Source organism: Antrostomus carolinensis, unplaced genomic scaffold, assembly GCF_000700745.2.
Source record: "Antrostomus carolinensis isolate BGI_N321 unplaced genomic scaffold, ASM70074v2 scaffold41294, whole genome shotgun sequence".
Classification (NCBI taxonomy): domain Eukaryota; kingdom Metazoa; phylum Chordata; class Aves; order Caprimulgiformes; family Caprimulgidae; genus Antrostomus; species Antrostomus carolinensis.
In genome coordinates, this window is record NW_010309458.1 from 9,231 (window position 1) to 35,597 (window position 26,367).

Here is a 26,367-nt window from a genome sequence, read left to right on the forward strand (position 1 = left end):
CACTATATGTTATCAGTTATCCTCATAATGATGATGTTTTTCCTATTGAAACTGATAAAATGCTATGTGATTATCACCTGTATTTTTATACATCCAATTTGCTTCAACCATTTCAATTACAAGTATTATTTGGAGGATGGATTTTTTTTTTAACTGGCTATTGAATATGTTGCAGAAATTTATCTTAATAAAGTTAAAGTTCATGTAGCTTGTGTTATGCAGGGTCTGTCATTCTTTCATTAGGTGTTGAAGTAAACTTAGTGATCCTGAAGTAATTTTTAATTTTACAGGCTTTAGGCCCCATAAATGCACAACTATGTTAGTTCAGTGCCCTTCGTTGTAGTTCTTTAACCATCTTTGAAGTATCATTAGGAGATGCAGTCATGTGTTCATAATGTGGCAAATTGTTGCATTATATAATCTTTGTTTTTAATAAAACATGGATTTAGAGAAACAACACTTATTAAAATAAATTGTTGGGTTTGTGTTCCTAATTTTTGTTTTGTTTTGCTATGCCAGAGAAGTTGACTGGATTTTATTAAATATTTCTTCTGTCACTGCACTTTATAGCAGCTCTTCAGGCATCTCTTGAAATATTTAATCTCTTGTTCCCTTTAAGACAATATTTTCAGCAAACACTAATTAATCTTTGAAATAAACCACACTTCTGATTAGTATATTGTTATTTAATACAGGTACTTATTAATAAATTTCTATACTTCCTTTGCATCTGCCTCATCCTCAGATAGTTGTACATGTATGTGATGTACCTCTACCTCATAATCAGATACTCATACTCTTACAGAGATTAATGTATAAGTGTCTTGAGGAAACAGGCATAGGAACATTTCTGTAGACATTTAACTAACTTCTTGCTTTTTTATTTCTGCCAATACCAACCTCACTAAAACCCATGATTATATCTGACGTCATCTGCTTTCTGGATATATACTTGCCCCTTTAAACCTCAATTCTGCAAGATTTTTTTTTACTCTTAAGCATAACCACTTTTCATCCTTCAGGTTATAGATACATTATGAAATAAGTGGAATTCTGAACTGTACATTTTCATGTTTTCTTCACAGAATTTTTAAAGATGTCAGGAGATATACCATTAAATATTAATATCAAGGAGCCCCGATGGGATCAAAGCACTTTTGTTGGACGAGCTAGTCACTTCTTTACTGTAACAGACCCCCGGAATATTTTGTTATCTGATGCCCAACTGGAAAATGCAAGAAAAATTGTGCATGATTACAGGTATGGCATTGATCACTTCTACTGCTAGCACAAAAAAGTCCATGTCCATGATAATACATGGTTATATGTTTAAAAGGAAATATTTAAAACATTGTATTCATTGCACCACTTTGTCTTCTTATTTCAGAGCTTGAAACACTTTAAAAAAAAAAAACAAACAACAAATTTGCTCATGAATGGGGAAGTTATATCATCTGAGAACCCCTGTTAAGTATTCTGAAATACAGAAGTGTCTAATTCTGAAAATAGTTAATATGACAACAGAGCTTAAAATTTCCCCTTATGTGCTAAATTGTTTGAAGCAAGTAGTTTCTTAAATACTTGCAAAGTAAATTTTTAAAGTTTCACGCTAGTGACTCCAGAGACTTTAGCTGTAAAATCTAGCACAGGTTTGAGTAAATAGAAATTTGGTGCTGGATGTATCAACTTGGCCAATATAACCACTGCCAGGAGTTTTGGTTATTTTTATTTCACCAGTCCATTTAAAAGCTGAATATCTACAAGGTAGCTATGAGGCTAGATTAACTTAGTATGAACATCCCAAAATAATTTTGATGCCACATTTGTCACTGGAGGTTGCAGCATTTTATAACAGTTTTGCTTTTTGCTGTTGTCTTGTTCTGTTTTTTAACTTGTCCCAAGACAAGGTATTGTGCCACCTGGCTTGACAGAAGATGACTTGTGGAGAGCAAAATATATCTACGATTCAGCCTTTCACCCAGACACTGGTGAAAAGATGGTCTTGATTGGCCGAATGTCAGCTCAGGTACCCATGAACATGACTATCACAGGTTGTATGATGACCTTTTATAGGTAAGTGATGGCAGTAGAACATATAAAACATTTGCCTACAAATTAGATAAGTGAAAATCAATGTTATTGCCAAAAGAGCATTTAGAAGATATATAATAAATATTTTAAAATGTAAAATTTTGCTTCCTTTTCTCTTCTCTCCCTGCATTCCCTCACAGTGGTTAATGGTTTCCTCTAGAAGTAGTTGTGAGATAAGCCCTTAGCCTCTCTCCTTCACCATCCCACTTTTCCTCAAACTGGGAAAGTTGAATGTTCCAAAATCCCATCCTTGTAGGAGAGTTGTGTGAAGGACAAAGAGGAGGAGATACCCAGGAATTTCTGACCTTAGAGATCTGGCATGTAGGATGTTCTGTCTGCCAAGTGAGTATTCGGTATACTTTGGTCCATCAGTCATCTAGTTCCTCCAACTCCTGTTTGATCCTTCCATTTCCTCAATAGTTCTTGAATCACCAGTACAGTGAAGTCCACAGCTGAAATCAGTATCCATGTTAGAAATATTTTTGTGACACAATGCTTTGTTAGCAAGAACAGGTGGGAGGTTCAGAGGAAATAACAATAACATTTTTGATGCTGAGATATTACAAATTCTTGACTGACACTCCAGAAAGGCACAGCCATTTTGAATGTTGCATATATACATGTGTGTTTAAAAAACAGTCGAGAATATGAATAAAACCATCAGTACAGCTGCCCATTCACAAGCACTGCTTCCTGTTAACTGTTTATTCTTTTATCCATGCTCTGTTATTATCTGTAATACTTATAGCAGCTATAAACCTTTTATTTGCATTAGTGGTAGAGTCACTTAGATTCAAAACCAGGTAGTTTATTAGCCTGGAAGACATTGGTTTCTTTGGATCACAAATGGTAATGTGAGTCATGCCTGAACTTTATAGCAAGCCTAACATCTTATACATAGCAGGAGAAAGGAAACAGGAAAAGATTAATTGGGAAAGAGAGTTGCAGATGCACAGGAAGAAAGGATGAAAAACAGCAGTAGTGACAGAAAAGATCCAGCTAGTTTATCCACTGCTTTTTTGGCATCTTACTCAGTACTGTATACTACAGAGAAGAGTACACTTTCAAATCTCCTGAATCTTTATCATTTTTTGCAATTTAAAGAAAAAAAACGTATCTTCCCATTTCAGAACCAAAGCCTCATGGGATACACGCACCTTCTACTCTAGCATCTCCTCTTTGCTTTCCTGCCTGTTACAGGATAATTGCTATGACTAGTGCTTTTTCTTTAGCACTTTTGATTTCCATATCAGCTCTTCAATGAGAACCACATTCCTGTTACCATTACTGCCTCTGTTATTAAATAATATAAGCTTTGAAGTCCTATGAAAAGTTATTTTAATGGTCAGGAAATGGTTTTCAGTAGCAACTGTTACTTTTGGTGACTGAAATTCTGGTGGAGCAGAATTTTCAGTGGTTCTCCACTGGGGGCAGAGTTTGTGGTCTGAGTATGCAAAGAAAGGCTTTTGCCCTGGTATAGTCTCTTAACCTCCATTTATTCATGAATCAGGAAATTCCTGATCCAGAGGTCCTCAGGCTGATATAGTCTCTTAACCTCCATCTCTTCAAGAATCAGGAACTTCTTGATCCAGAGGTCCTCAGTGGATTTATTTTTCATAAGTTTGTCCCATTGTTTAAGTATGCTACTGGTTTGAGAGCAAAAGCATTCATCCCTCCACAAAACAGCCCCCATACATTGTGAACCAAACTGACTGTCACTTCTGTTAGTTATCAGCATAACTATTTGTAAAGTTATAATATCTGCAGTTTAACAGGGGCCACATTAGCTTGTTAAATGAGGACTCTGAAACTTGTACAGAATATATTTTTTCCACTGCCCCTGATCTGCGCTCACAGTTTAGCACCTTTTTGTCCTAAGGCATCTGCATATTGGCACTGACATAATTTATGGGGATTCCTTGGAGCTCTTTGGGTTTTTTTGATAATTGTTCATCTGGTTCATACTGTACTGAACCAAATTAATTTCTGTGCTGTGCCGGTACTTCTTAAATGTGCAGATATTTTCATGAAAATAATTTTTCATTTTGCAGTTAAGTGTCTCTTTATCTGGCTCTACATGCAACTGAATATTTTAGTGTCACAGGGATTTGTTAAAACAAAGGCATCATATTAGCTTTTTTAAGACTGAGAAGATAAAATGTATATCCTAAAATCCACCTCTCAGTCATTTAAGAAGCTTCCTAAGAGAACTAGCAGACTGTAAAGGAATAGTAAGACTGGAAGAGTATTCTAGAAATTTGAGAGTTTCATATTTCTCTGTGTGTTTTTTATAGAGGGGTTTGCTCTAATGCTTTTGCTATTACAACAAACCTTCGTCCCACATGAACATTGCTATTTAATTACAAAGCTTTTAAATTCTGTTCTTAGAAGTAGCTTGTACTTTCGTTATTAAGACAGTATCTCATTGACTGTATTGTTTCATTCAGATAAACAAGAGCTTCTGCGTGATTACTGCTTGCACTTGGTTTTCTGGATTTGCTGTCATTTTTCTGTGCTGTTGATTCAGCAGTATTTTTAATAATAATAATTGTTTCTCATTTCAAGAACGACACCAGCGGTGGTTTTCTGGCAGTGGATTAACCAGTCCTTCAATGCTATAGTAAATTACACGAACAGGAGCGGTGATGCCCCGATTACTGGCAGGTCAGACACTGAACCAGATTCCTCTGATGTACTTAAAAATTGCTCTCTGATGTACTGGAACATGACTGGGCTCTAAAGTTTGAGGTGATAGAGGGATAAGTTTTTTTCATTTATGCTTGTTATTAATTTGATATGCACAGACAAGAAGTCTGAGAATGATAGAGGCAAGAACTCAATTTCTGCCATTAAAGATAAGCCTAAGCACCTTGATCATAAGCTCTTAACAGCGAAGAATTTAATAGGAGTCTGTGTTGTATTGCTCAATCAACCATTTGAAAGTGCCTCATCAGTTTGGTGTTACACCAGGATATTTCTGAGTTGATATTTTGTGTGGACCTTCAGGTGTCTCTCTGTGTGATCTTCTCAGTGCCCTGCAGTATAGCAGACACCACAATGCGTGCTTATTTGCAAAAAGAGGACCCTTCAAGGAACTAGTCTGCACAGTACTTGTTTCCACTTGAAGGCAAAGAGAGAGACTAAATAGATGCAGAAAGCTAGAAATCATGAATAGGAGACTGGAATTGCAGTGCTTGACTTCCTTGTTTTGAGGTTGACTTGTTTATAGATGTCCAGGAGAAAGCAGTGGATTTGAGGATATACAGACACCTCCTAGCTGGGAAGTATGTAAAGTATGTTTTAGGGTACATTGGGTTGGATTTGGGTGTTTGTAGCATAGCTGGTCTGCATGTGTGGGTTTCAGTACAGTTGATTTTAATTACTGTTGTAGACATGGGCTTAGAAATACAAACTTGATTTTATTAGTTTAAGCAATTAGGAAATTAAATACAGAACTAAATCCTTCAAGGTGTTCATTCAGAGACATGAGAAAATGCTGAACAGATAGCAATGCAGAACCAGAAGAACCTGATTCAATGTTAAAATGTTGTTTGCATGTGATTTTTTACTGCTAGTGAAAGTGTTTCATTGAATGTCCCATATGTGTCTTCCATCCACATCTTATTGTAATCTCACAGAAAAGTCATCTTCTTAACTTTTGGGGGGCATAACTACATGTGTAAAATGTAATTATTTTTAGCAGTGACATAAATGTAGCTGCTGTGCAAATGCTTTTATTTTTGTTTTAGCCAGCTGGGAACAGCCTATGTTTCTGCTACCACGGGTGCTGTTGCGACAGCCTTAGGACTTAATGCACTAACAAAGGTATTGCTGCTATTTTTTTCCATCCTTAACTAGACTTTGGTGTTCTGTGAGATGGTAACGGCTCATTTCTCCTCCTGTGTTATCTGTGTCATGTTGTGCACAGCTCCCAGTATGGAGTTGTAATGGCCATTGGCAGCTCCCTTCTTTAGATCCCAACCATATTTTTACCCCATGTAGGTGCCTTTATGTATATTTCAAACAGTCTGTCCTCCTTATATGTATATCAAACAGCTTTGTGTTCTGTTAATACAAACTGTATCTAATAAGGTGCCTTTTTGCAGTTTCTTTTTTACATGTCAAAGTATCTAATAGCATTGGAAAGTTAATTGTAGTGGATGTGTAATTACAATAATGTGGTAATGTGGATGCATTATCCCATAAACAGTATAGGTGTGTTTTTAGGGTGCAGTATCATCTCTGCAAACGTGGACACCTACTCTAGACTGGCTGAAGAACTTGTAAGGAGGTGCTGCTCTTAAATGTAGAAAACTCAAATTCTTTAAACAAGTGCACAGCACAATCAAGAAAAAAGATTGTTTACAAAAAAACAAACAAAAAAAAGAACACACACAACTTCAAAAATCTATTTGTACCCCTCTACTTATGCTTTAATGTACTGGGAATTGTATAGCATTAACAAGTTATTTGAGAGACTATTCTAAGCAGAGTAATTCAGATTATACAAGACTGACTAGATGAGTAGCCTCCATACGTAGTCAGTGCCCTTAGGTGCAGAGCAGCTGGTATGGATGTTGCTGGCTGTGACCTTGCCAGCAGAGACAGTGAAGTTAAGGTCTTTTTAATGTTGCTGTTGGGCTGACAGGCATGCTCAGAAGCTGACACTTCTCTGCAGTGATGCTACTAAATTAAGATGGGTTTTGCCAATCTCCTGCTACTGCTCACTCTGAGAGAAGTATTTGTGATTTACGTCTTGTTTGTTTGTTGTTTTACCTCTGTCCCACCAATGAGTTTTCACTGAATTTTAATTGATAGGAAATAAATCTGATCTACAATTAGCACATGAAGCATTTTAGTGTGATTATGTAATTATTTTTCTTCTTTTTTCTTTTTTTTTCTTCTCTTACCGGTTTTTACAGCATGTCTCACCTCTTATAGGACGGTTTGTTCCTTTTGCTGCTGTTGCTGCTGCTAACTGCATTAATATTCCACTAATGAGACAAAGGTAAGAAAAAACAAAGATCACTCATCCTAGAAGAAAGGATGTTACTGAGTTTTTTAGATTAGCAAGTTACTAAATAAAGCACATTATGTATCTTTAGCTTGTTTCAAAACCTTGCAAAAACCTCATGCCTGATCTTGTTTTGATTGCTTGGTTGTGAAAGGTATAAAATAGAACATCATCATTCTGATCAGATATCCATAGATTTCTTCAGTCTTAGATCTCAGAAGGCAAGTACCAGTCCTTCAAAACTTGATCACATGGACCCTTAAAATACAAACTCCACTTTGGAAAAATACAGTCATTTCAGAAATGGTGCTTCAAATACTACATGCAGAAGTTTGTCATAGAAGTCAGGCTCTGTAGTTCTGTTTAATCATCTGAGATTACAAAAATATGCACTTTCTCAGACACAAAATTTCGTATGTATTCTGATTTGACTAGGACTAAGAATAGAAGTGAGAAAAAAAATGAAAAGGTTATGGGCAGAAAAGGGAAAATTTAAAGTTTTTATTTACAATGAAATTCAATCCATGGTATTATTTTATCTCTTACAAAAGATGAGAAGAATAAAGGCAGTCCTCAGTATATCTGCCCTCTGTCTGCTTCTCACTCCCGTAGAAGTTCTCCCCAGTATGTGAGTTTAACACCTAACCCTGCACTCGAGCAAAAGATCTAATGAAGAATCATACAGTTACAGAAATGTAGTTTGTTTTGTGCATCCTTTTATACTTTAAAATATATTCTTAGTGGTTCAAATGAAAATTCAGACTAGAATGCCAGAGGGGAATTTTCACAAAGACTTTTGTTGAAAGACTTAGTGAAACTAATCTTCCTGTATTCCCTGTGTTGTCTGTGGGAAAGGACAGACTACTTCCAGAGCAGTTCAGAAAATTCCACTTTTCTGAATTGCTTTTTGAAGGAACCTCTCCTTTCTGTGGACTACAGAAACGACATATTTCCTTTCTTCCTCCTTGGAAGGCATGTAACCAGGCTCAAGCAGCAGACTGCTGTTATATTCAGTTGTTTACTTTTCAGCGTATTTTTCACCAATCTTCCTCTGCCTTGACATTTTTGTACCAGAATGTTACGAACAGGCTAACTTGGAAAATAAAATAAAAGCCATAATTTTTATAATTGACAATTTTAAGGGGACGAAGATAAGGTGACAAAAAAGGGGAATAAATACATGTCAGTCACTGCTTTATTTTACCCCTTATTCAACAGGGAACTCAAGTTGGGAATCCCTGTCACAGATGAGAATGGAAACAGACTGGGTGAATCAACAAAAGCAGCTCAGCAGGCGATTACCCAGGTGGTTATATCCAGGATTCTTATGGCTGCTCCTGGCATGGGTAAGAGTAACTGCAGTCATGTGCAGCTCCTGATTATCAGTTCCTAATGTGAGAGTGAGCTTAAATTCTGTATAAGTGATTTTTTTCAGAGGCCAAATTATCTTACCGTTAGGCAGGCAGTATTTACATTTGTGTTAAGAAGTTCCACAAAGAAATTTACATTTCTTACTGTGAGAACATCCACAGTGTGTTACACTGAAGTGCAGCAGAAAAGCTCCTAGTATGCTTTTGCAGAAAAGATAGGGATAGCAAAGGAATGGTAGCAAATTCTGCTTGAGTGGAATTACTTTAGTGAAGAGTAGGTGCTTTGACCAGTGCCAAGTTACTGAGCTCAGGTTTAGTTATGTGTGAAATTAGATTTGCTTATTGGGAGAATTTACCTCTGTATATACCAATCCAGTATCTTGAATTGGCAGTGTGAAATGAAAGCTCAGTTAATGACAAAAGGCTGTGAAACTTGTATTAGCTCATCTTAACAGAAAATTAAAATCAAGTGCCTTTTTCTCCAAGAGTAATGCTTTTCTTTTTTTTTTTTTCCTCATTTGCAGCGATTCCTCCCTTCATAATGAATACACTGGAAAAGAGAGCCTTTTTAAAGGTTAGTCTTAGATAACCTGCATCATGCATTTAATATCCTAAGTTAATATTTTCATGAATTTAAAGTATTTTCTGAGTTTTCATATTTACCTCCCAAATGTGCCTCCACCCTGGAAGGACATCACTGTAGAGCTTGCTTTACAGCTGTAGCATTCTTCATGCCTTTCTTAGAGATACCTTGGTTCTTTTTATCGTACTATAAAATAACATTAAGAAAATATGAACTTTTTTGTTCTTTTTATAGTTTTTCTTAAAAAGCAGAGTTCCTCCTAGTAAACAAAACTTCCTTGTACCAAGGCTTGGAATACAGTTTATTAGAAAAATATTTTTCAATGTTATAATGCTTTTTTCTCAGGATATCAATAAGTAGGCTTTGCTTAGCTGCTGTAGCAGCAATTTGACTTTGGAAACAACAATGATGACAAAAATCTCTTTTCAAAATGACCTTTTGAAATTTAGTGGATGAGCAAGTGCAGGGTAGGCAGAGAACAGGCATGCTTCATCAAAGATTACGTATTTCCTGTATTCTATTTGTGCTTATGTAGTGTGAAGTCAAACACCTGGTATTAGTATATATATAAACTAAATCAACACTGTGCAATGTGTGTGCATGAGAGGGTAAATGAAACTAATTATAGGCTTGTCTAACACAAGAGAAATAATATTCAGATGAGGAACTCTATAATTCTTTACCAGTAAAGGGAATTTCATCTTCCCCAGCTGATATCTCTGATTTACTTACTTGCATAGCTCCAGGCAAAGTCTCTGCCTGTGAAACCCACCCAACAAGCTGGGAACAGCAGTCTCCTTCCTGTTAGAAAAAGTTAGGAAAAGCGTGGTCTGAGTTTCCAGACCCTCCCTTGGAAAAGTGGCTTGCGTGCTGACTGGGCAGACAAGCAGGGGAAGCTGCCTGGTTTTGTTTGCCTAAGATAAAGCTTTCTAAAATATTTAAATGATATTTCTTATTATTTCTGTCCTTCACTTACTAGTGCAGAGTTAGATTAACCGGTTACATACACCATTTGAAAGTGCTTCTGTGTATATAAATGCAGCGTTGAGAACACATCCCAAGCATCTTCCAATTTTAAAAGCTTTTCTTTTCTGAAGCACTTTGTGTTTCCCCCCCATCCTTGTTAACAGAAAACACTGTTGCTCCGAATGTAAAAACAGGAAACATGGCATTTGAGTTTTACAGTGAAAGTCAGTGTGTGGTGCTTATATCTCCTGAAAGATGTCAAACTGCATTGCATCCAAGCACACTATTTGTCTGCAGTATAAAGAGCCCTATACTGATTTGGCTAATTCTTAACTGCTGATTTCTTTTGACCAGTGCCCTGTTTGCAAAGTAGCTTTAAGCAGAATCACAGAATCACAGAATATTAGGGATTGGAAGGGACCTCAAAAGATCATCTAGTCCGATCCCCCTGCCAAAGCAGGAACCTAAATGAAATCACACAGGAAGGCGTCCAGGAGGGTCTTGAATGTCTCCAGAGAAGGAGACTCCACACCCTCCCTGGGCAGCCTGTCCCAGTGCTCTGTCACCCTCACTGTAAAGAAGTTTCTTCTGAAGTTTAAGTGGAGCCTCCTGTGTTCCAGCTTACACCCATTGCCCCTTGTCCTACCAATCAGTTTATGATACTCTTGTGTTCTTGAGAGTGTATTACTTGGAACACTAACACTTGTTTAAAAAAAAAAAATCATAAACTTAGAGCAAAGATTATTTTATATGTATTTGACATGGGAGAAATGTCTCAAATGCTATCAACTCAGCTGGCAAATACATGACACTTGTAAAGAAGTTGCAACAATTCTCAGGGTTTAGAGACAAATATCTATTGTTTTTGTATGGTATAATCAATATAAGGGTGTTGTGAATTTTTCAGATCAGCAAAAATGAGCGAATTCTTCAGTGACTACTCAGTGGTCTTTGGTACCATCATGACCGTTTATGCTCACCTGTTCCTCCCCCTCAGCCTCAGAGACTGTGAGTTCAGGTGAAACTGCTATGCAGGTAGTCAGTGGTAACATGTCGTAGAGATTAGTATTAAAGCCATTAAGGAATGAGCTGCATTTTAACAAGCAGCTTCTGCATGTTCTCTTGAGATTTCAGAATCACCATCCCATTTGCAGTACTCCAACACCATCCACACAATGCTTTACTAACTCATTTTCCTTAGCCTTTGCTTTGCACACCATCACTCTTGAAAATAGTTCTTGTATGTTTGCCAAAGCCTATTAAGCAACACGCAAGGCCAGAAAATAGTCAACTAGTTTTGAAGTAATGAAGAAGATAGAAATATATTCTGCAATAAGAGATAGAAAGAAAAAAATAAATGGTTCTGGAATGCTGATGTCAGTGATAGCAGGTTATCATCCTCTGATATTTGAAATAAGATGTAGGTTATAGTGCTATTCATCCTCCATATTCTGGCATTGTTTCGCATGAGGATATTTTGATGGTAACATTAGAATGAATTAACAATATTCGCAAAGTTATTGCTAGAAAATGACTCAAGAATGTTTTTAGAACACAAGTACATACTTACTGTTTCAAAAATAATTAATTATTTCTTAACTTGAAAAAATACTTTATATATATATGTGCTATTGCTGTAGGTTTCAGCATTGGCTTTGGCTGCCTTTTATGTGATTATGCAGTGTAGTAGTTCTTGATTAGGCTGTATAATGTCTGTGTTCATTATCCCTACTGACATACACTTGATTAGCTCTATACAGAACCGAGTCTTTTTATCTGCTGCTGCAGGAGGATCCCTAAACAACTTTGCTCTGAGGCACAGCATTTATAGATTTATTTTAGTTACAGGTAACCTTTCTCCTAAGGAAAGAAGTTGGGGTTTTTTTTCCATAGAAATTTCTGAAAATTCCAATTGACACTCAAATTTTAATTTATATTACTACTCTTACAGCTTCAGCTTCTCCTGTTCTGCATACTATATTAACATTCAAGTTGTTCACAGAAATTTCCTCATGTATCCTTAAAATAAGCTCCTTGAGGTCTCTTAGTCTGCAACTAAAATATGTATTCAAAATTGTTACAAAACTAGAACAAAGAGCCTTTTTTTTAAAAGCATCGTCTTGAATGTCTTATGCCTTAGAGTCCTCCATTCATTCCTAATTTAACTGTCATTTCATTTATTCTTTTTTTAAAAACAGCCATAGTTAGCCTGGGAAAGCTGACAGATTTTGAGATCCAACAATGAAAGGAAGCAGTTAGAAAAAAGCTGATTCTCCTTCTGGCTTTTGTTTGCTTAATTATCATTTTTCCATTTTTTTTGTTTGCATTAACCGCTAAAGATGCAATAAAGACATCTGGAAATTAAATCCTAATTCGTCGGAAACTGCCTTCTTCTGAAGTTAAATGATAGTTCTCTAACACAGTAGATTCTTCTGCTGCCTTGTACTTCTCCATTTTCCCTCTTTGTAGGGATGTACAACCTGCATTTGCATTTTGCTTTATTGTTTTACATTGTTCCCTGGGCAAATCAAATTGTTAATATTGTCCTCCCAGCATTAGTTTTACCTCACCATCTTTCTTGATTAGTGCAGCCTGGTAACATTCTTGAAAAATAAAGGCTGTAACTCAGATCAAGTGCCCTGTTCCACCACATGAAATAGATGTTTATATTGTCTGTACTAGCAAACACTTCTGTCTCAGATTAATGACCAACTCTGATAAAGGTATGAAACCACCTATTACTGTCATTACACCTTCAAACAGTCTTTTCAGAAAAGTTTTAAAGTCATATTGGGGCTTTCCCATTATGTATCTTGGGTCCCACGCTCACACCGCAATGCATAGCATCCCTCTCCTTTAATTCTCAGAGGCAGAAGCCATCTGCAGTACAGAGTTTGACTTGTGTTCCCAAATACGAGTAATATTTACCAATGCCACAGTCCTGCGTCCCTTCCACTGTCAGTCACACCATCTCTTGTCATGAACTCTCCCAATGTGTAAAATGTGAAGCATTTGTAACTAACATATCTCAGCTGAGAGTCAAAGGAAGGTTGGAATGCCAGAACAGCAGAGCACTGCTGCATTCACTCTTTATCCTCCTTGCTGTTGCTGTCTTTTTCCATTTGTTATCTATTGTTGCAGGTTATTGCTGAATTGCACAGTTCTTCCTGCATTCATTTCTGGATTACAGATTGTCTCCAGGAAAAAAAAGAAAAGAGAAGCAATATTCTACACCATTTCTCCTCCCTCAGGCTCTGCGGAAAGTTTAATCCACAGAGGCTTGTTTGCCTTGCCTCTTGCACTGCTGTGACCTTCCTTAGCACTGAGCTTCCTAAATTTATTTTTTCTAGTTCTACTCTCAAATAGTGCCCACTTCTGTTCACCAGTTTTTCTTCTAAGTAAGTTCTACATCTTGAGAAATGCTTCTTGTAGAAAAATTATCTTTGTTGAAAACATCATCCACTGTAATGTGTGATTTTTAACTCATCAGCTGTTTTAAAATCAACTTCCTGTTATGTCCTACTTCCTAGAGACACTGATTTTATTGTAGCAACTGAAGGCCATGCAGCAGTATCATTTAAACAGCTCTGGTTTTATTTCATTAGTAATTAACTTCAACTAACATGGGGGGGAGTGAATTCCTAAATCATTTAAAGGTCTACAAGAAAACTATCATAATTCTTGGCATATATTCAAGTTCTATGAAAGTTACAGTAACGAGGAATATGCTAAAAATGCATCTGTAGGTTATGTGTCGCTTTCTCAACCTTGTTTCCCCAATTCTTCTACTCTTTTTTTCCTTTAGTAAAAGGTGAACTCTTGCAGAACTGAAGTGTACCAGACTGTGCTACAGGGGCAAGTTCCTACACATCAAGGCAAATCATAAGACAGGAGAAAGGGCTAAGAGAGGCGGACTTACATTTTTCTTTGACGCCTCCCTTATTTATGACTGGTGGGTGCAGTTGCTTGCAAAGTAAATCTCCAGTTGTAAGTTAAAACCATTGGATGTCACTGGAGATAGGAGCTGTAACCACACCCAGCTCTTCTGAGGGATGCCTGGGCAAAATTCACCATGCTCTGAAGAGATGTCCTAGCACCTTGCACCTGCAGCAACACTCCAAACTTTGTCTGTGTTAGTAGCTACTGTGGACTTGTCTAGAGAAAGAAATGACCCACATGCTCAGCATCAGGTCCTAAGTAAAACAGTCAACTGCCTATTGTAGTTTCCAGGGGACACTTACTCAGGATAACATTGACATCACTGGGAATTTCCTTACTCTTTTTCAAAGGGATTGGACTCTCAAACTGGAGCTCAGCTTTAAGGTATGCTGGTAACTGCTTTGCCTTGATCATGTCTAAGAGTCTTTTAGGTGCACTCTGTCTCTTACAAGAATTCCAAGAAGGTGGGAAGGGGAGGAGAAAGGATACTATACTCACTGTGCACAGTTTATTTTTAACAGAGATTTCCTTTTCAACAGAGATTTCCTTGGATGAGTGCTCCCATTCAAGTTGGATTAGTTGGATTCTGGTAAGTGATTTATTTGGGTTGTGCCTGCTATTTTAAGAGATATTTGTAGGGTTTTTTTGGAGAAAGTAGCAATATTTGCACTTTGTTTAAAAAAAAAAAGTGAGAGAGTTAATGAGGCTACAGCAGTTACTTCACTTCCATATGTAACTGATAATACCATATTTTAAAAGTGCTGTTAGTAATGAAGGAAGGGCCAAGAAAAGCAGAGTGAGGGACAAAGAAAGGGAGTGGCAAAAAAAAAAAAAAAAGGCATGTAGCAGCTTGATTAGAAAAAATGTTTTGGCTGCTACCTCCATAAACAATAAGTGGAATCTAATCTTATATAGGGAATTCTTGAAACATTTGGTTATTTCTGTATTGCCATACATACCAATGCAAAACGCTAAAGGGACATCAAACAATTTTATACACATTTGTAAGCATGATATTGATGCATTTAGTACTACATAGTAGGTAAATTATTTCATAAAGTATAATGCAGTGAGAAATAAAGGTTACAGAGTACTTTATGGAACTTTACCTCACTGTATACAAAAAAAGAGAGAGCTTTCTGGCAAGAAGACCATGCCTAAGGGTTTTGAATTCTCCTTTAGTACACTAAATATTGTAAACCCATTTTTGTCTCCTTTAGTCTTGTGTTTGCAACACCCCTGTGTTGTGCACTGTTCCCTCAAAAAAGGTATGTATTCCTGTTACATTATTCTTACTTTAATGTTATACTCCCAGATGCATGCAAAAAGACAGAAACAAGTGGTCATTGCTTCCTAGAGCATACAGTCTTCATTCCCATATAACAAGTGTGATAAACATGAGAATATTCATAAGTAATAACTATGTTGCCCATCAGTAATATATAATAGTTGAATTGGGCTCATTTGTTTACAAACTCCTAGCATCTTCAGATGCAGCTACACAGAGATAGTGAACAAGACGGTTGGGTGAGTGGTTTAACCGTGCTATTTCAAGCTGAGAAGTTTGAGCTTGAGAATACAAAGTTAGGAATTGCTGGAATTATTAAATATATTGTTTGGACCACATTAGCATGTTCAGTATGTTTATGGCTTAAATACAGTCAGAGCCTATTTTGTTTTCAAGTATAAAATCCTCTGGTTATACAGAACAGCACTTGACTACACATGCTTACTTTCAATTTGATTAATATTTTTCCAGAAAGATTTTTTCATCAATACACAAGTAGCTCAGTACCAAAAATATTCATTATAGCTGAAATCATAAAGAAGCCTGAAGGGGTTACCTATAAATAAAGTTCTCAGTTTGCAGTATATAGTATGAACAGGGCCTTAAATTTAACTAAGTTGTCCTTCTCCTATTATTAGTGGTTGTCTAAACTTGACAAGCTGCCAAATGTAGTTTAAACAATGCAAGCTGGAGATGAATCTATTAAAATACTGAGCAACTAAAGCAGCTTCTGACTTCCAGAAAATACCTAATTCTCATCCAATGCAATTGTTTGAGTACAACAAAGTATTCTGACACCATCTGTTTCACTGCCTGGCACAGAATAGAGAATTGTGGTAAATAAGTGTCACCAGGCTACCTGGAGATAACAAACTAGCACAGCAAGTGTTGTGCAGTTCTTGGTGTTAACTAGGGCTCTCTATTTCATAGGAAGATTAGACCTTCAAGTGTATTTAAGAAATTGCAGCTGTTTAAATGACCTGGCAGCTTAATTCACTTTACTGTGAGATGACTCTTATAAAAATAAACCTTTTATTCAACTGAATAAAATCAGGTAGTAAGTTAAATCGGCAAATACATTATATTTAATAAAAACACCTTTAGGAAGGTAAGTTTCCATTGCCAGCAACAACCTCAAGCAACTAAGTAGATACCTGCCCTTATGGTAGTAGCAAGAGCCATTTTTTGACTCTGTAGGCTGTCCTACTGCCTTTTAAGCAGGGATTCATTTGCCCCTGGTCTGTGAGCACAATTCCTTCATGAGAAGATTAAAAAAAAAGTGAAGACTTTTTTCACAATCCAGGAAGTTGAACCAGATGCATCATCCATCTTCAAGTGCTTGTTATATATAACTGTTTTACTGTTCCTTTTGCTTAGTTCTATGTCTGTAACACGCTTGGAGCCAGAATTGCAAGCCAAGATTCGAGAGAACAGCCCTGAACTAGAACGTGTATACTTTAATAAAGGATTATAATTCAATGAGGGACTTGTGAACTTACTTTTGAATTAAGTACCAACATATTTGAAGATGAGATCTCACTTTTGACTTGTCCTTTTGTTAAAAAACTTTTACATTTAAAGACTGTCCTTGGTGTAGTGTTTAAATTACAAAAGGTCAGTTTGTCCACTTTGGTATCAATTAAAAGTTTAACCATACATATCAAAAAATGTTTACATAAGCTCTCAAGCAGCTAAAATAACAATAAACAAGCACACAAAGAAAAATAGATGCTATTATATTGGATTTGCCACCTCTTCCAGTAATAGTGGGGCAGGGATCGCTTTGTGAAAAGTCATAGAGCAACTGAACGAAGTTGCCACCCTCTGGCAGCAACAGGTCGGGTAGCTGAACGAGTCAGAAGGTTGTGCAGGAAGGGCTTTTTACCAGGAGGTTGATTAGGTTGTAGGTTTTCCCTGTTAGCACAGAACCGTTTCTTTAAGGTAGATGTTGGAGGAGCCTGGAGCTTCTGCACAGTGTGGTACTGTTCAGCAATACAAGCTGCTTTCTTCCGCAGGTCTAGTTTTACCAGCATCATGTTGTTCTGCAGTTCTGCCAGAGTTTGGTCCTGAGAAAGGGAAGGCAGTATTTTTAGCAATATGAAAAGTTGCCTAACTCCTTGGTTACTACGAACTGCAGAGGATAAACTGTCTTTGCCAGAATTCATTATCTGATGTGCGAAATAAGGCCGTGTATAAAAGCTCTTACTGTGAACCATGCAGCAGTTCAGTAACCAAACAGGAACAGCAAGGCTAAATCCACTTCACTCTATCACAGTTGCTCTGGCAGGGTTAGGGTTAGGGTTATGCTGCCAGAGCAACTGTGATAGAGTGAAGTGAATAAGGAAATGAGAACTCTGAATTCTCCTACATTAAGTGCAAGCTGTCAGTTAACTGAACAGGAACAATTTGGGTCTCCTTTGGAGAGTTAAATATGCAGCCAGACTCAGCCATTGAAAAAAATGAGCAATATAGCTCTGTTAACCTAATAAGCAGTACGTGTCCAGAGAGCAAGTCATTTTTAGTTGCAGCTGCAAGAATCTAGGTGACTCTGATTATGGCAAAGTGCAGAGACTAAACCCGCCCTGTGCAACACACAATAAGACAGACACTTTACCTGTCTGGCCAGAATGTCATCACATGCACCAAGGGCTTCCCGGAGTTTCCCTGCACTGGTGCTGTGGCAGCACGCCCTCTCCGCAGACTGAAGAGACTCTCCAAGTTTTTGTAACTCTGACCGCAGCAATCTGACATTCTACAGGAGAGAGAGAGAGAGAGAGAGAGAGAGAAAGAGAGAGAGGTTTAATACAACACTTTCAGTTGACATTGTCCTGCAAACAAAGCCACTCCAGGGTAATTCAGACATGCAGTACTGAGAGAGGATCTCCTCTGAGTGAGGTACACTGGGAATCAGTGATACCAACACCTTCCACATCTCTAGTAAAGGTTTGTTTTCAACAGACCCATTTCAACTTCAACCATTTGTTTAAAAACCTGGAGACAGCAGCTCCAAGTGTTCCTTTCTGTAACACAGAGATGGAGTTACCTTCTGTCCATCCTCCAGCTTCCTGTCTACATCCACAGTAATGGATTTGGCGGAGGGAGGTGGCTCCAGTAATTTCTGGTACTTGCGCAACTCTAGGAACAGACAGAAAGTAGTGAGCAACAGTACATTCATAAGCTTCCAGTGTTTCTGTGTCTCAAGGACTTCCCTTGAGACAAGTTGCCACAGGCAAGCTGAGAAGAGTTTTGAGTTCGTGTAGACATGCACAAACATGCCAGGCATCTGCCTTTCAGTTACACAAAGGGACTTCAGAATTTGAACAGGGAGATGATCCTGCCCTACAGTCCATTTTCACCTGAAAATGAAGTGAAGCCCTGTCCATCCAGCACATCCTATCCATCCTATCATCAACAGCTCAGAATAGTCATTTCAGGATGTCTGAATCCAATGTACCCTACTGAAAAAAGTATGTCTAACGCTCTACAATGATTTCTCAGGCATAGCTCAGAACTAGTGCAGCATCACTGCCGTACCTGCTGTTGCAGTGTTTAACTCCATTTGACATTGCTCCAGTTTGGCTTTAGTATCTGCCAGCTCCTGTTGCAGAGCACACGAGGTAGCCACTCGCTTTGATCGACGCAAGCCTGGCCCCGAGTCCTTTTGCTTAGTATCCAGGCTCTCCAATTTTTGTTTTGCCTCCTGCAGAGCAGCTTGGAGTTCCTCAATCTTCTCATCACGCTCCTTAAAAAGCAAGTTTGTTCAAATATTCAACAAATATTCAACACAGCTTTTCTGAAACTTGAAATGTCTTTCTTCAGTGTGTGGATCAAGCTATCGAATACTATCACAAAAAAATACCACAAAAGGCAATTTTTTTTCTTTCAGTTTGCATAAGTCACCTTCCTGGACTCAAGTACCCCAAGTCCCCTCCTAACCCACTGCCACTTCCCTCACGTCATTACATTGCCCTGAACAAACCTGGATCTCCTCCTGGTAATAGTCAGTCAGTGACTCCTTCAGGTTATTCAGTTTATCCTCATACAGTTCCTCCAGCAGCTCCTTCTGAGCATCCACATGTTGGCTGCAAAGAGAACAAACAGCTACATGTCAGGGTCTGGCAGTTCTTGGTACTCTAGCTCACCCTGAATAAAAGGAGGGAGATCAGTATAAGCTGTACCTGCACCATTGCTCCTTCTGTTGCATGTGCTCCAGCATCTCATTGCAGATCTCCTCACGGAGACGCATTTCTAGTTGCAGCTTCTCCTGCCGCTCTTGTACCAGCAGCTCTCGTGCAGCTTCCACTACACGTAACAAGTCCTGCAAGGAGGGCACAAACTCCATTGCCCACACTGCCCAACAGAATTAAGACCTAGAATAAACTAGGTGATCCCCTGTCTGTAGGCTAGAGTGATCTAGATTTAAGATTCTTTTTGTCACTTGGAAAGAGAAGTTGCCAGGTTTGCTCTGAATTCCTTTCCCATGAGATGGCTTAAACAATGTAACTCCACCTGGAGAGCAGTCTCCAGAGCAGCTTCCCCTACTGCACTGCCCAGGGCTGCACCTGCATTCGCTACCTTGACACATTACAAGTTGACTCTCTGGAGGTATATGACTTCCATCTTGATCTTTCAGCTATTCCAGCCGCCTGCTTTGAGTATCTAGGAAGTTTGATTATTTTTCCTTATTTAGCCATCTGTTTTGCATGTTTCCTGATCTCTAGATTTCCCTTGCAGAGTAGGGATTATAGGTCTGCACCCAAGCTCTTAGTGTACCTATTCCACAGGTGACAGTGTTTCCAAATTAAGTATGTGCTTCAGATTTAGACCAACGGTGGAATGTTTTCCTCATGGATTCCCAGTTTCCTGGGTCCCATTATCCTTCTGAGGTTCTCTGTCATCTCTTGGTATAGTGCCAAGCTCCAGCCCCAGCTCCCAGGCCAAAGCTATCAGTCATGTTCTTGCCCTTCTATCCATAATGGCTGTAAAACAAATCACAACCCACCTCCTTCTCATACATGGAGACATCTGCTTCATCCTCACTGTCTTCTTCTGATTCCACTTCTTCCTTTGGCACTGCCTCTAGACTCTGACTGGTTCGCCTGTTGTGCTCTTTGATGATTGATTGTATGGATGGAAGTCCCAGCTTTGTAGGAGGTGCCTGAACAAGCTGAAGGGGAAAAGGCCATCACTACTAGTTCACAAAGCCTGGAATTTGTGTAGTCTTTCAACATGGCACTTCTCTGCAACCTGCCAACCTTTTTAGTTTAGCAGAATCTAGAAATACTATAAAGTTAATAATCCACTGGAGAGGCATAGGGAAGACTTGCAAGCATTCCCCTCCCTTGTGATGGAAAGGGGCCCATTCCCACAGAAGCAGGATGTATCCTGAGCATCCCATGATCCTAGTGTGTGCTACTGTCCTGGTTTTGCTAGGATAGAGTTAATTTTCTTCTTAGTAAATGTTTTAGTTTCAGTGTAAGACTTGTTATGAGAGGAATGTTGATAAAAATACTAATGTTATTAGTTGCTGCTGGAGCTCAAGGCCATCGTATTTGGCTGTTCACAGCTGCACTGGTACTGGGAGGGAGAAGCACAGTGAATAGCAAACCCCAAACTGGCATTTGGATGTGCCAATGAGATATTCCATATCATATCACGTCATGTTTAACATATTAACTGGGGCTGACAGGAAAGGGGGGGTGATTCTCTCGGGCTTTCACTCAGGCTCTTGCTCTTCCGGGATTGCGGTTTTGGTTCAGGGTTGTTGCTCCTCTGGGATCGTTCTCTGGGAACGGGCCGGGCTTGGTCAGTGGGTGCTGAGCAGTTGCACTGTGTCTCACTCCTCTGTACATTTTATTACTGTTATCATTATCACTACTATTTTAATATTAGTATTATTTTAAGTTTTCTTTTATTTCTATTATTAAACTGTTCTTATCTCAACCTACAAGCCTCCTTATCCTTGCCCCCCAGTCCTCTCCCCTATCAGTGGGGGGCAAGTGAGTGAACAGCTGTGTTGGCTGCTGGCCAAGGGCTAGCCCAGTGAAACTATCACAGCTACTTACCTGGCTGGCAATGGCTGAGAACTTGGCTACATACAGAGTTTCATCATATGTAGATGCACACGGGTTAATGTTGACAATCATGCAAGAGCACCCACGTCCAGTGAAGAAACCCTGGAACACACGGGTTAGCTTGCTGTCCCGGAAGGGAACCACAGTCTGCTTCAATCTATGGAGAGAGACCAGAGTGAGCCCATGGGAAAGCAAAACAGCCTCGCCACACACTCCCTATGGAGTTCTGGACACTCACTTGGACTGCTGGTTCTGGCGGAGGGCAGCAATGCAGCGACCCAGTGTGTGGAGGGAGGTATTGATGTTGTTTGCTTCTTTCATTCGGTCCCCGCTTTTCTGGTCTTTGCAGCGCTCGGACCCCGCAAGGTCACACATGGATAACCTGAAGAGAAAGCAGGTGATATTCACATGACCTCCTAGGTTTGTCCTGTTCTAGCCAGATTTACAGTTCAGACACCCTGTGATCACCTGCCCTGCTTATCTTCCCAGCTTCCCCATAGGGGCTCAAAAGGCTCTTTTGGGGTGAATGGGCTATTGCTGGACAGAAAGGCCTAGCCCAAGTATAGGTGTTACACAAGGTGACACCAATGTGAGCTTTGCAGTGTTAAGTTCAAAGATCCTTTGCCAGTCCTTAGGACAGACATTTCCTGGGTACTGAGACAACCCATTTCCAGGTAACTACGTCCCAGGGACAGGCATCGACAGTGCTCAGATCAGCCCTGCTGCAAGGGCAGGGTTATTCACATTTACCTTAATTCAAAAAGCCTAAGAACACCTCAGGTTGTACTTTGCAGTACTCCTCAAACTCCTCAGTGAGTTCTAGACTTAAGAGTGGGAGCATTTACTCCTTCCAAGTACTTGCAAAAAGACTTTACTCAAGATACTTCCCATACCCCTGGATCCACAACAAGAGACAGGAAAGTTGAGTACACCAAAAACACCCTGAAATCCTAGACAGCATGAAACTCACTCGCTGATTTTTGGAACAATTTCACTGCCACCTCTTCGCAAGTGCAGAATCCGAATAGAGAAGACACTGTGACTGTAAAAAAAACAACAAACCACACAGATAGTTTAAAAAGAAAATGCAACCTTTAAAAGCCCTTCAGAGTTGTATTTATGCTTAAACAGCCTCCCCCTCCAGACCTGCGACTCGAGTTTTGGTTCATGTGGGTGCTTGCAAAACTCTGGTTTTTCCGACCCAGTTTCAGGAGCTTCCAGGCCTCATCAGCATTCCGGACATTGATCCAGTTCAGATCTGGAAAAGCAGACACACATTGGGCAAGGCAGTTAGGAGTCTGGCAGAAAACTTAATTATCTCAGCCCCAACTTCACCATTGTATTCCCTTAACATTAACAAACTAAAAATTCCCATAATCCAGACATCCAAGACCTCTGAGAGGACATCGTGCTCTTCAACACATCACTGCTAAGTCACCAACCCACACAGTCCATAAGTCTCCCTAACAGGCCACTAGAAAAACCTTCCAAGCAAATCTACCTTTCACATAGGGGTTGCCAGTCTGGTCTTCACAGAGCCGCAGCGTCTGCCTCTTGCGGTTCTGGCCAGATAAAGCTGGTTCTAACAAGTCATAGATTAACTCATTGTAAATCTCAAAGAAGGAGACCCAGATGGAGAACTGCATGTCTCCTGTGTTGGTGAGTGAAATGCGATCCAGGTCAGCCCAGCGAGGGCCCAGTTCTGGGAAAAAAGATAAAAAAGTGAAAAAAAAGGGGAAAAAAAAGTCAGGATTGCAGCTTTTCACAGGTCCAACCTGAATGGTTTAGCTATAGACTGAGAGATCTTTCTGCAGCAGGAACACTATCCCAGACTCAAATCTATTCTATATACCTTCTCCTGTTTAAACCTACACTAGGGCCTGTCCCCAGTCAGACAAAGATTCCCTTTAACAGTATCCTCCCTTCTGTGTAAGAGCTTTGTATACAGTTGACATTATATATTCCAGAATTGCAGAATATTTCAAACATGAACTCTTCCAAGTATAAGAAGTTTTAGTCCTTGTTACTTCAATCGCACCACGTTTCTGGATACCTAATCAGATAGTAGTTCTGGCAGCAGTTTGAAAGTCTAGACACAAGTGCTCAGTGCAACATGTCACTTTAGCATCCTGCTTTGCAGCTAGTCCCATCACACAGCATTCAGCTGCTCAATATTCATATCCCCTGAATGAAGTAAGTGGGTATCGAGTAACTTTTAATTTCACAAGACTTGAGTTATTAAGCAGTGGCGAATTCTTCATAAGTTGGCAAGACATACAGACAAATTTCTTCAGCCCTGACATCCTTATATTTAAAAGAAAAAAAAAATTGTGATACTACAGCACCTCTGCTCCCTAACCCACACCACAGCCATCACCCTTTCTTCCCCCATCCTCCAAAAACAAGCTTCTGGGTATACCTTCTGTCTGGCTGATGTCCGAATGGTTGGTGAGTTGGCTAGATGAAGAGAGGCCAGCAACTCCACTGTCAAAACTGCCACTGGTGGTGGCCTGGAGCTGAGATTCAGCACTGTGACTCCTCTTCAGTGGTGTTAAGAGCTCCTCCTGGAAGGAAACAAAGACCATGATCATGTATGTCATACGACACCATCTTTTCCCTAGTATGATTAGGCCTCCTAGGAGCTGCATTGTCCTGAGTTTGGTTAGGATAGAGTTAACTGTTTACAGGGAACTGGGAGGGGAGCAGCCAGGGCAGTTGACAAGGGCCACAGTGGTATTCCATACCATGTGACATCATGCTCAGTATTTAAACAGGGAAGTTCTGGGAAGAGGAGGGGGGGGGTTACCAGTATGGTTTGGGAGCAGGTCAGGTGGTGAGCTGTTTGGTTCTGTGTACCACTTGTGTTCTATATCCTTTCATAAGTGGTGGTGGTGTTTAGTGTTGTTTTTCCTCTCTTCCTTTACCATTCTAGTAAACTGCTCGTGTCCCAATCCATGAGCCCCATTTGTTTATGTTTTCTCCTCCCCATACCACCAGAGGGTGGTGGAGTAGAGGACCACATGGTCCCACTGTGGGTCAAACCACCACATGCATGCTTACCTCCCACAGACCGCCCCGCAGCATGGTCTGCTTCTTGGTCTCTTCCTGTCGCACCTGCATGCTGTCCAGCCAGATCACCTCATTGGAGAGGGAAGGCTTCAGATCCATGGATGGGTACAGCCGGTCCCCCACGCTGTTGAAGATTACTGCTAAGGAGCGAGGCAGAATCCCCCCATCTTTGTTGCTGCCTGAAGTAAGAACAGTAAGCTGAGGATTCACATATAGAAACAAACAACTCACTCAACAGGCTACTAACACCTAGTGCTTTCCTTACCCTGAATAGTGTGAGTCTTCCCTGAATTGGTGATGCCATAGGTGTAAACCAGCCAGTTCTGCCCATTCAGTACGTCCTTTACCACCTGCTTCATTGTCTCATCAAAGAACAATTTCTGCCCCACATCTGGTCCAAAGATCTGCAAACAAGACGGGAAAAATGGCCTCATGTAGATAGTTCCTACCTTTTGACTGCTGATGGTTGTCAAGTGATATTACCTAGCCCTTTGTTCACTAGCCCCGTATCAGGAGCAACAGAGCCACCAGTCATTAACAGCTTGTTTTTATAGGGAGCTTGGACTCTAATTTCCTTAATCCAGTAACATCTGATATCCCTACAGCTTCTAATGTGTTTAGAGCCTCGTGAACAAAACAAATTTGGCATTTGCTGCTGAAAAGTTGGCAGAATCAGCTTAAAAAAAGAGAAAAACTAAGGAAAAACAACAGAAACAAACTTAAGTAGAGAGGATTGTACAAGACGACGTAGTTCATGCAGTACATTGGAATCAGTGTGTATTAGTAAACCAGCTTTTCAAGCTGTAAGGCTGGTTTAAGCTTAAAAAGACTTCCAGATGGATTGTTTATCCCAGTTACCTACCTGGGTGAAAGAGAATCTATGTGCTGCTTGTCCCACTCCACGTTCTGTGCTCCTCATGGTAAAGGAGTCCTTAGGGGCTCTTAAAAGAAGGGTCTCTGAATTCTCAATGCAGACACAGCCCTAAAGAACACATAAAAACACAATAGCTTACAAGAGGCCATAGCATAGACAGCAAAGGATAACAGCATCTCCCACCTCCCATCTCCCAGCAGGCAACCAGCTCAGAGACTGCTTCATTCAGTGTCTCACCTGGTCTTCCCCTTTTTCCACTTCTGTCGATTTCAGGGGACGAACTCTTAGATACACCTTTAATTTTCCATTACTGTCTTCAGCTACAGCCTGAAAAAAAATCAGCACAGGTTAAACATGGCAGCCAGAGAGGCAGCACATAACCATCCATCAGAACACTAACAGGAACCACAGCATGGAACACACACCTGGCTGCCCTGACTAGTGCTCAGTAACTAACAAACGCTTCTCTGGTTCCAAAATCCCCGACAATGCCAGAAGCTTTCTTGGGCATTTCCAGCCACACCAGCATTTCTTTCATCTAGTGAATCAGACCAACAACCTGAAGACCTGACACCAAAATCAGCCCCCAAACCAAGTGCCCTGCTAACAATCACCATGTTAAGAGGCACTTACTGACCGTGCAGTAAGTACACTGCTCCTAACAGGAACTGCTCTCCACAGTGCAACGTTTTGTTCCAACCTCTTCTGAAGAGTCTCTGGTATCACAACACTTTTGTGCACAGACACAGCAGCCACAACTCAAAACATTGCCCTGTTCATGACAGAAGAGCTCCAACCTCACCTGCTGAGAGCCCTCCAGGTTTGGAGAGATGGCAGAGAACTCCGACAGCAGGTCCTTGCGCACGTCAGCCCCAAACCCTCTTGCTGTGGATTCAAAAACGGGGGAGGCTGCAACATCCTCATCGGAGAACAGCCCTGGGGAGGCAAGTGCTTGCGCCATGGCGTCTGACACAGCTCCTGGAGAAAGAGGGGCACAGTGAGGACGGGGGATGTTACAGCAATGTTCTGGGAGCCCGAGCTTTGCTCCCCACACATACACCCCACTATGCACAGTCTGCCACCACTGCCCCATCCATCC

General features: G+C 39.9%; 2 protein-coding genes across 2 annotated transcripts; one reads left to right on the top strand and one right to left on the bottom strand.

Moving 5' to 3' along the window:
• The first annotated feature begins 1,091 nt into the window (after window positions 1-1,091).
• Window positions 1,092-16,814, top strand: SFXN1 (sideroflexin 1). Its single transcript, XM_010166122.1, has 10 exons — window positions 1,092-1,260; window positions 1,903-2,073; window positions 4,657-4,755; window positions 5,841-5,916; window positions 7,014-7,099; window positions 8,324-8,451; window positions 9,000-9,049; window positions 14,503-14,552; window positions 15,184-15,231; window positions 16,629-16,814. The coding sequence occupies exons 1-10, from the start codon at window positions 1,097-1,099 to the stop codon at window positions 16,723-16,725; spliced, it is 969 nt and encodes a 322-aa protein (XP_010164424.1). The 5' UTR covers window positions 1,092-1,096; the 3' UTR covers window positions 16,726-16,814.
• KIF20A (kinesin family member 20A) lies at window positions 16,687-26,241 on the bottom strand. The gene is made up of 18 exons (XM_010166121.1): window positions 26,071-26,241; window positions 25,506-25,595; window positions 25,257-25,376; window positions 24,660-24,798; window positions 24,386-24,573; window positions 23,745-23,889; window positions 22,827-23,027; window positions 22,472-22,583; window positions 22,296-22,367; window positions 21,564-21,707; window positions 21,317-21,482; window positions 20,254-20,418; window positions 19,430-19,569; window positions 19,231-19,333; window positions 18,786-18,993; window positions 18,295-18,386; window positions 17,866-18,003; window positions 16,687-17,317 (listed from the first exon to the last, which is right to left on the bottom strand). The coding sequence occupies exons 1-18, from the start codon at window positions 26,227-26,229 to the stop codon at window positions 17,045-17,047; spliced, it is 2,655 nt and encodes an 884-aa protein (XP_010164423.1). The 5' UTR covers window positions 26,230-26,241; the 3' UTR covers window positions 16,687-17,044.
• Between the last annotated feature and the right edge of the window lie 126 nt (window positions 26,242-26,367).